This window comes from Aulostomus chinensis, chromosome 11 (assembly GCF_037954235.1).
Source record: "Aulostomus chinensis isolate RoL2024-O1b breed Wild chromosome 11, RoL_Achi_v1.0, whole genome shotgun sequence".
NCBI classification, from domain to species: Eukaryota; Metazoa; Chordata; class Actinopteri; order Syngnathiformes; family Aulostomidae; genus Aulostomus; species Aulostomus chinensis.
This window is the reverse complement of record NC_141330.1, coordinates 20,106,433-20,121,792: the sequence shown is the minus strand read 5'-3', so window position 1 is coordinate 20,121,792 and position 15,360 is coordinate 20,106,433. Positions and strand designations below refer to the sequence as shown.

General features: G+C 39.2%; 1 protein-coding gene across 1 annotated transcript; it reads left to right on the top strand.

Moving 5' to 3' along the window:
- The first annotated feature begins 2,160 nt into the window (after positions 1-2,160).
- On the top strand, positions 2,161-15,112 carry LOC147253729 (uncharacterized). Its single transcript, XM_086218928.1, has 12 exons — positions 2,161-2,247; positions 2,483-2,561; positions 3,047-3,173; positions 3,290-3,389; positions 3,901-3,990; positions 4,067-4,207; positions 13,261-13,281; positions 13,537-13,618; positions 13,720-13,846; positions 13,957-14,056; positions 14,410-14,499; positions 14,577-15,112. Exons 2-12 carry the CDS (start codon positions 2,510-2,512, stop codon positions 14,718-14,720), a joined length of 1,074 nt encoding a protein of 357 aa, XP_086075054.1. The 5' UTR covers positions 2,161-2,247; positions 2,483-2,509; the 3' UTR covers positions 14,721-15,112.
- Positions 15,113-15,360: the final 248 nt, after the last annotated feature.

Genomic DNA, 15,360 nt, shown 5'->3' with positions numbered 1-15,360 from the left:
CAACTACACGACAATGACGGATTCTCACTTTTGATAAACCGGGAACTTTGTGACGGTCAACGTAAATTTCTGCTGACACAAATATTTATCTTCGCGATGATGTGCAAGATCAAGTCAAGTTCAAGGTCAGGTCAAGACCTTACTGCAGAAATCCATCGAGGATGTAAGCATATGGTGAGATTGATTTAAACTGTAAATTAAATTGTAAAGAGCATCAAAGAAAACTATAAATAACACAGATAAATAGTTTGCCTTTATGATTTTTTTTTTTTTTTTTTTTTTGGTTCGGATGCAGAAAAGCAAACTAAATGTGTGCCATTCCTGCATTAACAGCCTTTAGTCCTCTTTGTATGAATAACTGCACTAGACCGGCTTAGGGTTAGGGTTATTTTGCAGATATTCTCACCACCAAATCAGCATCCACAGAGTGTTGGAAAAAAAAATCTAATTTCAATCCCTACTTTCCAGCCAAATGTGATTATGACTTTGAGGATATGATCAAAAATAGAGGCTGCACGGTGGTGCAGTGGTTCGCACTGTGGCCTCACAGCAAGAAGGTTCCAGGTTTGAGTCCCTGCTCCATCACAGGATCTTTCTGTGTGGAGTCTCCATGTTCTCCTGCACCTGTGTGGGTTCTCTCTGGTACTCCAGCTTCCTCCCACAGTCCAAAGACATCAAGAGGGGACGAGGCTGATTGATACTCTAAACTGACTGTAGGTGTGACTGTGAGTGTGAATGGTTGTCTGTCTCTATGTGTTGGCCCTGCGATGGACTGGCGACCTGTCCAGAGTGAACCCCGCCTCTCGCCTGTAGATGCTGGGATAGGCCCCAGCCCTCCCACGACCCTAACTAGTAAGGAATAAGCGGAAGACGATGATGGATGGATGGATAAAAAAATAGCAATTAATGGGCCTTGGGGTCAAGGTCACAGTGATCCAAAAATAGTCATCAAAATGTTCCATTGATTTTTGGGGAACATTATTAATCTGTCAGCAATATCATAGCTCAGGACCGAGTCAACTTCATGTAGTAAATAATCAATTAATAATAAACAAGTTGTGCAAATGTGATGGAAGTATCATGGATTAAGGGAACTTCAACATAATCAGGATTCTTTTCATCCAAGGCTCAAACAACTTAATTTCCCCTGGAAGGGCAATGCAGTTTCACAGCCTTCTATCCATCCATTGTCTTCCGCTTATTCCTACATTAACGGTCACAGGGGGGCTGGAGCCTATCCCAGCAGCTTTCAGGTGAGAGGCAGGGTTCACCCTGGACAGGTCACCAGTCCATCTCAGGACCAACACATAGAGACAGACAACCATTCACACTCACAGTCACACCTACAGTCAATTTAGAGTATCAATCAGCCTCGTCCCCTCTTGATGTCTTTGGACTGTGGGAGGAAGCTGGAGTACCAGAGAGAACCCACACAGGAACAGGGAGAACATGGAGACTCCACACAGAAAGATCCTGTGCCTGAGCCGGGACTGGAACCCGGAACCTTCTTGCTATGAGGCAACAGTGCTGACCACTGCACCACCGTGTATATCAAAACATTTGAAAAAGAAAAAAAAACAAACAAACAAGGTCGGCAACAGTAGCATTCAGATATGAACATGTCAGTGGTAACCAGAACCAAATGTAGACCAACCACGTAGGCTGAGAGGGACCTGGTCATCAAAACCAAGAAGGACTAGGGAAATCCATTAAAATGATAAATATCTATCATCTGTCAGCCGCATTTACATATGTGATAACGGAAGAAATTAAAGAATCTGCATATCAGTTTTCAGAGAGGAGAATTCAGGTGAAAATGAGCAGTCTGATGACCAGAAGGAGCTCAAGACTGTCAGCTGGACTCTAAATGAGACTGGAGAAACACTGCTATAGGCTGTTATGTTTCTTCACATACTCATAAAACCTGTGGGGAAAAAAAAAGTTAAAAGACTTGAAAAAATAGCAAGAGATAGATGAAATATTCCCTGAGGCTATAAAAGAATTCAGCCTCCAAGTGGATTCGACTTTATTCTCATTGAACTTGTCTGGTGCCATTCCAAACTCCCAGAATATTGTGCCAGACTGAAGAAGAGTGACATAACACTGCTGTGTGTGTGTGTGTGTGTGTGTGTGTGTGTGTGTGTGTGTTTATGAGTGGAGGAATAGAGAAGAGTTGACGTACGTTTCACAGTGTCACTCCATTCTTAACGAGCAACTCAAGCTAGTCTCAGGAAATCTCAGCTGCAGGTGAGTTGAAGCCTTTTCATCCACAAGTTGTGACTTAGTGGATTCAACTCTTTTTACCGTAGACAAATTTGAATACCTGCTCGCTGTCGCAGGATTATAATTTCATTCATACCGACTTCAAGTTAAATTGCTGTATCATCAGAAATTTGTTTTAAAAATATTTCAATATGTAAGCTATAATTATGGAAGCTGGTGATGATAAAATAAATTAACGATGTTTAATTGCTTTTTTCAGTGTTGCCCCTGGACGACTCCACACACAATGTTCTCCTGTCTATTTTTTGCGGCTCTCTATGTCAGCTGCCAGGCATCACGTATGTTCACTATTCTTGGATTTTTCACTTTTAAAAATGACCTCTACTAAGCAGCGGTGAAAGAAATTCACAGTTCCTATTTTTTTTTTAAGTAAAAGTAAAGAATTATAAAGGGGGAATTCAACCCTTTCACCGTTAACCTGTGAGTTCCTGTTGTGCTGCTCTGATTGTGTCATCTTGCAAGATGACACAATATGCAAGATGATGTTGTAAGGCTACAAATTTAAAAAAAAAAATACATCATCTTTCCCAGGTTTTGCCAGATTTTTTTAAGCAAAATATTTCAAAGTAACCTGAAAGGTTCAGGAACATGTGCTGGAGTGCAAGTACAGCATCCCCTAAAATATAAATGCTCAAGTAAAGTAAAAATACCTCGAAGATACCTTTTAATCTCTGCGACTGAAATCTTTGTACTCTGTTTTTTTTTAGTTTTTTTTTTAGTAAACTTAATAATAAGGTACTTTGATTATTGCTTCACCTTACAGCTATCACGGAACACTACTCTTACTCTCGAGATGTTGGAGGTGGTAGTGGTTCTTCCTTCTCCACAAAGGGGCAGGGTCGGCTCACAGCCATCAGGGTTTGGGAGATCAACAGTCAGTACATCACAGGGTCAGTCTCTCCTCTCTGTTCATCACAGTACCAACCTAACATTTTATTGTGATCATCCGTCCTCCTCTTCCTGTCTTTGCTGGTTAACAGTGTGTTTTCTCTCTGCTCTCTTGCAGCATCCAGCTGCGCTACAATTACATTTGGTCTGCAAGAGTTGGTCGCGAGGTTAATGAACCAAAGGAAATAGAACTGTTTGATGGAGAGACCATTGTTCAGGTAGGCGACTCCCTGATACTGGCATGTTTTCAATATTTTCTTACTGCCAAATATGTAACTTAATCACATAAAACATTCATACGGACAACGCAGTTGCGGGTTTGTGCATTAAAGTTGTGTTTTGTCACAAAAGATCAAAGCCATTCCATCAAAATGTGATTTGAGACTGAGAAAAAAAAAACTCACAAAACTTCCCTGTCTTTGATCAAAGTCATTTTGACTGTCATCTCAGTCCAGGAAGTGATCAAGTACAACAGGATTCTCTCATGTTTGATCACCACAAATACACGTGCAGACACACCAGCTGAGAAGAAGCTGAGCTGATGAACAGTTGTTGAGATCATCGAGTCACAGACCTATGAACAGATACTTTATTTCAGTCTTTTCTATTTCGATATTCCTTCTTATTCAAGGGAAGTTATAGAAGTAGCAATTTTGGTATAGCATCGTGTACTGTAAATTGTATTTTATGTTAACAGAGCTGATCTGCTGTTTGTCTTGTGCGTTTCAGGTTTCTGGTAAATACTTCACCAACTACATCTATCAGTTAATATTCGTGACCTCCATGGGACGGTCTCTGATCGTCGGCCAGCCGACACAGGTCATAATCATCCTGTCCATTTCTGTTTCATTCATCAGTACTCGGCCATATATTAACATCTGATGTTGCGTTACAGTTCTCCTTCAACTTCTACCCAACCAACCGGGAGGCGGAGCTCAGACTGCTGAGCGGCCGCTTCAATGGAAATGGGATTACCTCACTGGGAGCTCACTGGGGAGTGGTGGACTCAGAGGACTACAACACTGACAGCATTCGATAAACTGAGATGCTGATTAACAACCAAGTAATGATTCGTTATCATTTAACGGAGACTGTAAAGGATGCTAGGTTTATCTGCAGGTTAAAAGGGTGATGGAACATAAAGCATCAAAATCACACATCAACATTTTGCACAATTTTTAAGGAAAATGAAGTATCACGCTTTTAATAAAAGTAACATGTTTTTTGACTAAACTCTTGCTTAGAAATAAGACACAAAAATGTATTTTCTGCATATTTATACAGGAAAAAAATGTAGCAAATGTTTGTATGTTTGCAGCCAACTTATTCTATTTCATATTGAAGTTACAATAAAAATGTACCAAGCATGTCTTGTGTTTTTCTCATCTTGTGAGCAGGAACCGTCAGCAAAAACCTGCTGAACATTACATACAGCAAAATTCAGTCAGTCAGTCAGATGTTTGACTCCGAGGGATTTTTATCCTCAAATTGTTACCGTCTTGTGATCTATGTGACATACAGCAATGGTTATTTTGTCCTGTACGTAACAAAGTTCCAAGAACCAGCTCTGATGCTGGATTTCTCTCTGTAAGGTGGTTCCTCAGAGACGTGTGTGATGCTGTATAAGTGCTGTATAAATCTTTACAGATTACAGACTAATACGTTTTTTCTTTTTTGTGGTTGTTAACAACACTTCAGTGAACGCAGGTTGTGGTATTAGACATGAAAAGTAGGACTAAGCTTTCCCTAGTATGGGGGAGAAGAGACTGGCTTGGAGGGTGACTACACTGAGAGGTTGTTGACAGTGACCCTTAGGTTATTTTAGGGGAAGATTGCAGGGACTTTCTGATGGGAGGAGAGGTTTGGGTGTTCGGTATGGGTGAACAGATTTTGCAGGACATTAGATTGTGTAAGTGGATACTGCTGATAGATTATATTGATGGAATACTTTGAGCATTTATTAAAGATAAAAAACAGGTGATGAAACAACGTCGCAGATGCGAGGCCAAATTTTAGCTGGAAGGCTTAGGTGATATTGAGTGATTTGGATATTTGTGTGTAAATCCACACCTCTAGACCACTGGGTCTCCAAAATCTTAAAGTCCTGTACCCCCTGAGACATTTCACCCTGCGCTGCATACATCCTCCACCTCCACAGATACTGGCCCCACCACTGGCTACGCTAGTAACTTTAATGCTAGTTTTGTAAGACGGGTTAATTGAGCAGATGGTTTCAACAGCCCGGCCTTTGCCGCTGCGATCAGCTGTTATACTGTGTAACACTGACAGTTTCTGCTGCACCCATGAGTGTTTGTTTTTAAAAAAAATAAGTTTTTATTTGAGTAAATTAGGTAAGATATTGGGTGCTTAAGTGCCTTTAGCCCCAAACACGTTTCCTTACTGATTCAGGAGTAACATACTAGGGGAGACCTGCCCACAGCCCTACTCTACTCCAGCGTCAAGTTTAGGAATGAGGGGTGAGAGCTATTTAGGGGAGTAGAATGAATGTGTGTGTGTGTGTGTGTGTGTGTGTGTGTGCGTGCGTGCGTGCGTGCGTGTGTGTGTGTGTGTGTGTGTGTAAAAACGAAACATTAGTTTGTTTTTGACAGAGGGGTTTGAGGGGATACTTAAGGTTTTCTTTAAGCTAACCCCCCTGGTATACCTGGATATACCCCAGTTTATCAATAAGAGATCCAGAGTATTGAAAGAAAGATCCATGGAGGTCCACCAGATTGCTTGATGATCGGCAATCGAGTCAAATCTTCAATCATCTGCTGTTGCTTTCATAACACTGACATCTTGGCACGTGGAATTACTCACTTGTCAGGAATTCTGGAAATGTTAATTGTCACGGATCCTCCTCTCTATCTTTATTTGTGTTATGTTCGAAAGACAAAGGCAGCAGATGCATTTATTAAGTCAATTTATTTTTCAATGGAGAAACAACTCCCATATTTGTACTTGAAATTAACAAGTACACACTTGATAGTGTCTATGAATGCATGCTGTCAACAGCAGGTTCTTACACACAGCATAGATTTAACAGCAGCAGGTAGGACACGTGTACAAATGTTTCATCATAGAAACAAACAGATTGTTAGGTAGTTAGTCAGTTCTGTTCATTGGTAATGTGGTTTTTAATTACGTAAGCTTGAACCATTTGATATCATCCACAGGGAAGTTTTAAGGAGACATTTCCAGACAAGGGTTGGGGAATGATTTGAAGAATACCATCGTTTCCTGGTTTTGTGCAACAACAAAACCGTCTTGAATGTTCAAGTGAACTTCTGTTGTTTCAACTCAGAAAAATAAAGAATTATCAGTTTGTCAATCTGAAAATTATTAAGAGTGATTTATATTATTAGCAGATGAAGTCATTTTCACAAATATTTACGGTCCCGATCATTATCTAAACGCATTTCAATGAGGGTCAAAGTGAAACTAGCATACAACAGTTCTTTATAAATTCAAGGTCGAGTCAGAAATCATTCCGAGTGATGTTTCCTAACACACACAATCATTGCAGACCTAAAGATAAATCTAAAACACCTTGAGAGAAAAAACATTACAATTTATAATTCAATAGTGGTTATTCCTCTTCAGTATGTAGCCAGTATTAATTCTACTAGACTGTGTGAGCAGAGGGATTTAGTTTATGCTCTACTTTAATTGTTTTTTCCTGTTTGATAAGATCAGTTTTTGCAGGTATTTTTGCCACTCATCTGATTATAATGTTAATTTTTCAGCTGCCCCGGAGGTTTATCACATTTTATGACATTCAACAGAGAATTGAGTAAAACACGTTAAACTCTCATCAGGATCTTTTGCCAGCGGCTGCCAAGAAGGAACTTTTGAAGCAAAACTTTCAAGCCAACTTGAAAACCATATCCTCAAAGTGCTAAGAAGAAATAGTTATATTTTAGTAGCAAGAGTGATATCAGATCATGAGGATATAATCAAAGACAGTTATTATTACTGGGTCTATTTTGTCATGGGGATCCAAACTAAAGATGCATGATGTTTCACAGATTTTCGAGTTACACTTTCAATCTGTTGGGAGGGTTAAAGCTCAGCTGACAAGAACAACTCAACTTAATAACATTGTAAATAATGAAAAAAGCGCAAATGTGACAAGAGGCCACCGTCCTTAGGGCAAGTTGCTTTGTTGAACTTCATCTCGGAAAAAAAAAAAAAAAAAATTCCTGGTATCCCGGAAAGGTATGCTTTACTGTAAACTTTAAATATTTGTGATCGTTCAGTTGTCACATGCTGATGTGTGTGTGTGTGTGTGGGGGGGGGGGGGGGGGGGGTGAGTGAGTGAGTGATGTTAGAGGGAAGTGTGCCTAAATATGTGCTGGTGTGACTTCATTCTTCACCCATGACTCAAGCTGGTCTTGAGAAATCTCAAGCCGAATTGAAATATCGCAATTAAGAAGTTGTGACTTCTAACTTAACTTCTTCTGACTCCTTTTTTGATAAGATAAGATAAGATAAGATAAGATAAGATGATCCTTTATTCATTCCAAGACTGGGAAATTAACAGCTATCAGAATCAGAAATCTTTTATTAATCCCTTGCGGGAAATTGTTGAGATAGCAGCAAAAGTCAGTTTACAAGTTTGAAATGTAAATACACAATAATAAATAATAAATAAGTAAACAAGCAGTATAAAAGGGCAAAAATAGATGGCCAAATTAATTAGTGAAATTATTTCAGTATTTTTAACACCCGTTTTCCTTGGATGTTGATATTGTGTTTATTCTCTGTTGCTCTTGCAGCATCCAGCCGCACTACAGCTCTGTAAGGTCGGACGGAGCTGGTTGTGAATTCAATGAAGAGAAGGAATTATGCCTGTTTGACTGACAGACCATTGTTCAGGTGAGAGATTCACTGATAAGGAAATGTTTGGATGACACCATCTACACCACTGTGCCCAACAACGGACAATCTGTTTTTTAACTGACAGTGGTTTGTTGTTGTGATATCTAATTTAACATAGCTCATAAAACCCACCCAATGATAATTTAAAAGAATGTATTATATGTGGTATATATATATGTTATGAATAAGGGCAGCATGGTGGTGCAGTGGTCAGCACTGTCACCTCACAGCAAGAAGGTTCTGGGTTTGAGCCCCAGCTCCATCACAGGATCTTTCTGTGTGGAGTCTCCATGTTCTCTCTGTTCCTGTGTGGGTTCTCTCTGGTACTCCAGCTTCCTCCCACAGTCCAAAGACATCAAGAGGGGACGAGGCTGATTGATACTCTAAATTGACTGTAGGTGTGACTGTGAGTGTGAATGGTTGTCTGTCTCTATGTGTTGGCCCTGTATATAAATGTATAAATATGATAAACTTACCAATCATAACTGATAGTAATTAGGATTTCTCTGGGTTTATGTGCCCTTTACACCATTGTCTTTAAGAATATATTTTATTCACAAGGGTTCGTCACATCTTAAACCTCCTACTCTAGGCTACTGACTGAAGTCACCACACCAAAAAAATAAATGCAGCACAATGATCAACAGGAACGGGTCGAGAGATAAATGAGCGAAGTTGAACCCTTGTTTGCGTCAATTAAGAAAGGTCATTTTATTGGTGTTCAAGCAGGCTTTTGTCTCTTCGTCTGGAGGCACATTAGCTTTGGTGTTTTCATTCTTCTTGTTGCAAATGTAAGCCCGTGGACCAAAATACATTTATAAGAGCCATCAGTTCGGAGCTTCACCTCGTGTCATCTAGCTGCTACTGTTAGCCTGACGTTTTGACACATGGGATTTTATTGGTGATGATGACCGCTGCAGAAATTCTGGGCATGTCGATAGTTAGGGATCTCTTTCCTTGTTTACTCATTGACCTGTTTATCATGAAATGTGATGTCTTATAGATTTCATATTAACTTCACTGTGACAAGATAGGTTGGTTCAAGATTATCTTTACTGAACCATCACATCAGAACCTGACTGTGCAGCTATTATTTGTCATTTTTCCTGGTTCAGGTAGATCAGTACCTCACCACCTCCTGGTGAGTTCCATAGCCCCCCTGAGGCCATAACAATGGAAGCTTTGAGCATTGACCCCACTGAGCTGGAACAATTTATTACTTCTGCTTCTTTAGTGAAGGGAAAGATTTCTCATTTGGATAGATTTCAATCTGAAAATTCTAAGAATTCTTTTTCCTCGTTGAGAACAAACCGGGACTCGGATTTCAAAAAGGAAGTTCAGCGAAAAAGAATGGTTAACCTTGAATTGACCTCACAATCAGCTACAAATATTAGAGTTAAAGAAACTAATTAAAAGTTCTGTATTAATACTATTTAACTCTTAATAGGCTTGATCAAAGAAACTTACCTATGTGTCGAACATGTGGAATTGAATTAGGAATAGTTATGCATTTATTCTGGTGTTGTAAAGCTCCTTTTGGCCCATAAAGCGATTCTTGATTTGTACTTTAGAGTTAAGCCATATATTTGTTGAATTTTGATGTGGAAAATAAGTTTCCCCTGGCAAGAAAAGATGTGTTTACAATGCTTACTTCTTTTTCTTTTCTTACTTTACTGTTTTTCTTATGTATTCTTATGACATGAATTTCCCAATCAGGACCCACTATGGGTCAACGGCTGGAGCAGATAACTTGATTTTTCCTGATTGAAGAAATTACAAGTGAAGGCATTTAAGATTGTAGGATTTCCAATCCACATGGTCCTCAATACTGAACTACATAAAGACTTAAAAATGACAAATTCACATTGAATAACAGACAACCCGCATAGGAATCTTTTTATTTTATTTTGTTGTTGTCCTGGAAGCACATCTAGTTTATACTGTAATTAGTTGTTCTGTGTGATATTGTGTGGCTGTGCATGTGTGTCATATGTGCTAAATTGCACCTTGACACAATAGCCTGTACAATAATTATAGCTGCTCAAAAATGAGACATTCATAGAAAAAGAGAGTAAAAGTAATCATTTGAATGAGGGTTTTTAAAGGGAGTCAATGGGACAAAAGTCTAGGTGTAAGAATTTGAGAGTGAATCATTGACTTATTTCAAGAATTGAGGACAGACATACCAGAGTAAACACCAAAATAATCTTACTGACCAAATTTTATGTCATGTGCATGAACACTGATTATTGTGCCTGCACGGTGGTGCAGTGGTCAGCACTGTCGCTTCACAGCAAAAAGGTTTCGGGTTCGAGTCCCGGCTTGGGTGCGGGATCTTTCTGTGTGGAGTCTCCATGTTCTCCTGTTCCTGTGTGGGTTCTCTCTGGTACTCCAGCTTCCTCCCACAGTCCAAAGACATCAAGAGGGGACGAGGCTGATTGATACTTTTTTGTGACTGTGAGTGTGAATGGTTGTCTGTCTCTATGTGTTGGCCCTGTGATAGACTGGTGACCTGTCCAGGGTGTTCCCCGCCTCTCGGCCGTAGCTGCTGGGATAGGCTCCAGCCCAACCCCCCGCAACCCTTAATCGGACCAAGCGGAAGAAGATGGATGGGAATATACTTGTTTGGGTGTGTTTTATTTTTTTTGGACTACCTGTTCAGCTTTCCATGTAAAGGCTGTAGAGATTGCAAAGTGGAGGAAGCATGAGACAGAATCCTGGATGTTAGTGACAGTTGTTGCAGTTACTGGGTTGGAAATTATGCATTTTCATGTTTATGCCAAACAGCAAGCAGAACACTGTAGGGGATCAAACCCTGTCCCAGAACCAGGAGCACTATTACGAGTGTCTTTAGCTTTTTGACAATACATAAATGGTGAAATAAATTCCAAAGAACAGTACGACTGTACCAGTAGGACTACTCCATGAAGTACGATTTTCGATGTCTGTTTGTGACTTAAATATCATCCTGAAGGAGACATTTTGTTCTATGGATTTTTTATTTTACCTTTTACGTCCCATTGACTCCCATTTAAAACACTGCTTTGGATCACACTGTCATTGCAGGATAAAATTATGCAATTTTAAAGATAATGGTGTGTCCTTATATGTTATGTATTTATTTAGCAGTTCCAGCTTTCACAATTGTTTTTACCAGTTTTCAGCTGATAGATGCATTTTAAACAATGAATACCCCCACCTACTGGACACTAGAGAAAATGCATACCTGTTTTGGGGATTCAGATTTTCATGCCTTTGTAGCAATATGAATTAAGGAATCAATAAGTAAAAATAACAATTTTTTTTTTAAATTGACCTGACCTGACACTCCTCCTATCAATCATATTCATCACATGAATTCCAATTACTAGATGATTGACTCATGAATGACTAAAAGATGTGTTCATCTACAAATGAACCATAACATCAGAATTTTAAGTTTCAACGTCATCTGGTTGCCGTGGTAACATCTTTGATTATTTTTTCAGCCGCAGCATGATGTTCAAAGGTTCACCTGAGACTAAAAAATTTTAAGATCAAAGAAGCATATCAGCAGGTTAATTGTAAAAGTGATGAACTAACATATTCTGAAAGACGACAGACACATCTCCAGTGGCCAGAACCTGATGCAGACTTTGAATATTCACGACCAAAATTTCCCCATTCACAAGTAAATGTTTTTGACTCACAAACTGAAGGGTTCTAATCGCAAAGATAACTTTAAAATGATTCTAATTACATTTGATATGCAATTTTTTTTAAATGATTACCGTGTGGAAAGTGTTGCACTCAAACCTGTTTTGTTTGATTGCATAATGAAGACACAACAAAACCATTGGGAACTGATGTTCAGCTGCAAGCAGAGATTTTCAATTTGCAAAAAAAACCAAACAAATGATTTGCTTGCAAAACTTTGAGATAATCACTCTTTAATTTTACTTACAGTTTATTACTTCATCATGGAAAGTTTCACTTATGAACCAATCTTGTTATTGCAATTTTTAGGTGTCTGGTCCCAAATTAATTTTTGGATTGCATGATGTAAAGTCTTGTTCTCAAAAATATATTGTTTGATTGCACAGTCAAGACACAAAATAGCCCCCATAATTTCCTGAAGGCCAGAACAAAAAACATCTTCTATGCTCAGGTTAATTAAGTGAAACACTGATAATAGAAACACTGATATTTTTTTTTATACAGCTGTGTGTGTGTGTGTGTGTGTGTGTGTGTGTGTGTGTGTGTGTTCAGTATATGTCTATAGAGTATGTATAGTTAATACTATAAGTCATTTATGTTATACATAAAAAACACTTGAGAAAAGTCTTGTGAATCTCCTACCTCTCTGAGTGTCACTGGCAGCATCATTCTAGGTGTGTGCTGAAGCTACCATTGATACTGACCCTGACTGGATGAAGGGTGAAGTAACCAAGGGGTCAGTTGTTAGTGTGTGAATGTGTGCGTGTGTGTGTGTGTGTGCCCGCGCGCACGCGCGTGTGTGGTAGTGTGGTTGTGTGGTCATAGGCTAGTGAGTGAGCAAGTTATGTGTCTCACTTACATAAACCTGAATCATTTCATGTCAAGGAAGGAAGAGGAAAACAAGGAAGTTTTTAAGTGACGTTTCCAGACATAAGCAGCACATAATTACATGCCAGTTGATTTGTACCGTAGCGCCAGTTGAAGAAGTGCTGATGAAAAGAAATCACTTGATTTTCTGTTACATTAAAGCTTGTCATGAATGTTCAGGTGATGCTATGTTGCTTCAACTCAGGGAAACAATCATTCATAATGTTTGTCAAATGAAAAATATTGAATTCCATGACGGGGACATAGAATGAATTCAACAGTGCTGTATTAGTTCAAGGTCAGGTCCTAAAGCATTTAGCATCACATTTTCAGGACACAAGCTGTCATTCCAAGATGTATTCTTTCTGTAAATTAGATTGAAGAAAACAGGCGAGCTCCACATTTGCAATTTCTAAATTAACAGAACTTATTCTGCTTTATTAATCTAATGATAACTTTAATAGATTGTGTGGCAAAAAAGACCTCTTCACTTCCTTGTTTAATCCAAAATACCCAGAATATTTTGCATTCCATAGATGTGTGTGTGTGTGTGTGAGTGTGTGTCATGAGGGGGGCGTGGCTTACATGTGGACAGGACATATAAGTGTCAGTATCTTTTCAGTGTTTACCAACAACTCAAGCTAGTCAAAGAAACCTCAGCTGCCGGTGAGTTGAAATATCTTCACAAGAAGTCGTGCCTTGGTGGATTTAACTCTTTTTCAAACATTCCAGCTTCAGCAGCATCTCATTGTTTCTCAACCGGTACTTTCAGTAGGAATTATTTTAGTATTTTTAACACTAACTTCAGGTCTTGAATATTGTTGAAATACCAGAAAAACAAATGTCTGCATGCTTCCATGTGTAATACATCATTATGGAAACTAGTCATGATAGAATAATGATGTTTAATGACTTTTCCAGTGTAGTCCCTGGACACCTTTACACATCACGATGTATTCCTGTCTACTCTTTGCTGCTCTCTGTGTCGGCTGCCTGGCATCACGTAAGAAGTTCACCACTCTTAGACTTTCACATCTGACTGTTACTGAGATCTTTGTATGTAGTTTTTGAATTGAGTAATGAAGTATTTTTTTAATTCTACAGCTAACATGGAGTACTACTCCTACTCCGAGGATGTTGGAGGTGGTAGTGGTTCTTCCTTCTCCACAGAGGGGCAGGGTCGGGTCACAGCCATCAGGGTTTGGGAGATCAACAGTCAGTACATCACAGGGTCAGTCTCTCCTCTCTGTTCATCACAGTACCAACCTAACATTTTACTGTGATCATCAGTCTTCCTGTCTTTGCTGGTTAACAGTGTGTTTTCTCTCTGCTCTCTTGCAGCATCCAGCTGCGCTACAATTACATTTGGTCTGAAAGAGTTGGTCGCGAGGTTAATGAACCAACGGAAATAGAACTGTTTGATGGAGAGACCATTGTTCAGGTAGGAGATTCCCTGATACTGAATGACACCATCTGCTCGATTGTGCCTCAGAACAGAAAAAAAACTTCCTGACTTTGATCAAAGTCGTTTTGACTGTCATCTCAGTCCATGAACTGCCCAATACAATGGGATTCTCTCCTTTTATACAGAAATATGAACTTGTATATTACAAATATTTTATAATTATATTATTATTATATCATTTTTCCTTTCATATTTAGATGTTTTGTATTGATCAAGGAAATCATAGCAGTGGCATTTTTCCTACAGCATTAACTGTGCACTGTAAATTGTATCAGACTGTGCACCAACTTTACATGTCTAATCTGCTCACGTTGTCTTGTGTGTCTCAGGTTTCTGGTAAATACTCTTCCAGCTACATCTATCAGCTGATATTTGTGACCTCAATGGGAAGGTCTCTGATCGTCGGCCAGCCAACACAGGTCCTAATCTTAATGTTTGTGACATTCAGCTGGACTAAAACTTTGGTCATGTAGTAACTTCTGATGTTGCGTTACAGTTCTCCTTCAACTTCTACCCAGCCCACGAGATGGCGGAGCTCAGACTGCTGAGCGGCCGCTTCAATGGACATGGGATTACCTCACTGGGAGCTCACTGGGGATCGGTGGACCTGGATGGATACAACACCGACAACAGCCTGTAATCAACAGTTGTGTCATGAATAATAATCACTCAGTGAAAGAAACCATCAGAGATGTTCCTGTTGGTCAAGAGTGAATGAACTTCAAGCAGCTCTTTTTCAACATTTTCACAGTTTTGAAGGAAATAATACAGAGCAGTAATGTGTGGAGGTTTGGAACGAAGTCATCTATTTTAAGCAGTGCTGCATGTTAAACTGACAAGGTGTGGCAATGTCTTCTGTATATTTATCATGAATGTAGAATTTTGACTGATATTGAATGTGATTTGTTTGCAGGCGCTTTACTCTTGTATTTCTTTTTTTAAAAACCTTTATTGTGATTACTGTGGCAATAATCAAGTCTTATGATCATTATGAAAATATCTTAATTAACCAATAAAAAGATACACTGTGTACATTGTGTTTCCCTCTTTTGTTGTTGTCTTAAGACACCTGACATCACACTCTCAAGCAGACAACAAAAACAACAAAACAATATCTTGCTATAAAATGAGGAAATCTGTCCCGACGAGATCCTTCCTGAAATGCTCTTGCACTTCACGGACCTCCTTGGCCAGTTCTCCTGAGCTCCTTTCAAACCACGATAGTGAAGGTTGCCTTTCATGAACACACTACTGCAGCTCCAATGTCATTATTACTGAAA

Excerpts from the sequence above, each read along its gene's own strand:
- LOC147253729 (XM_086218928.1), top strand. The coding sequence starts at position 2,510 with ATGTTCTCCTGTCTATTTTTTGCGGCTCTCTATGTCAGCTGCCAGGCA. Across the intron at positions 2,562-3,046 it reads TGTCAGCTGCCAGGCATCAC|CTATCACGGAACACTACTCT; the intron begins GTATGTTCACTA and ends TTCACCTTACAG. Across the intron at positions 14,500-14,576 it reads TCGTCGGCCAGCCAACACAG|TTCTCCTTCAACTTCTACCC; the intron begins GTCCTAATCTTA and ends GTTGCGTTACAG.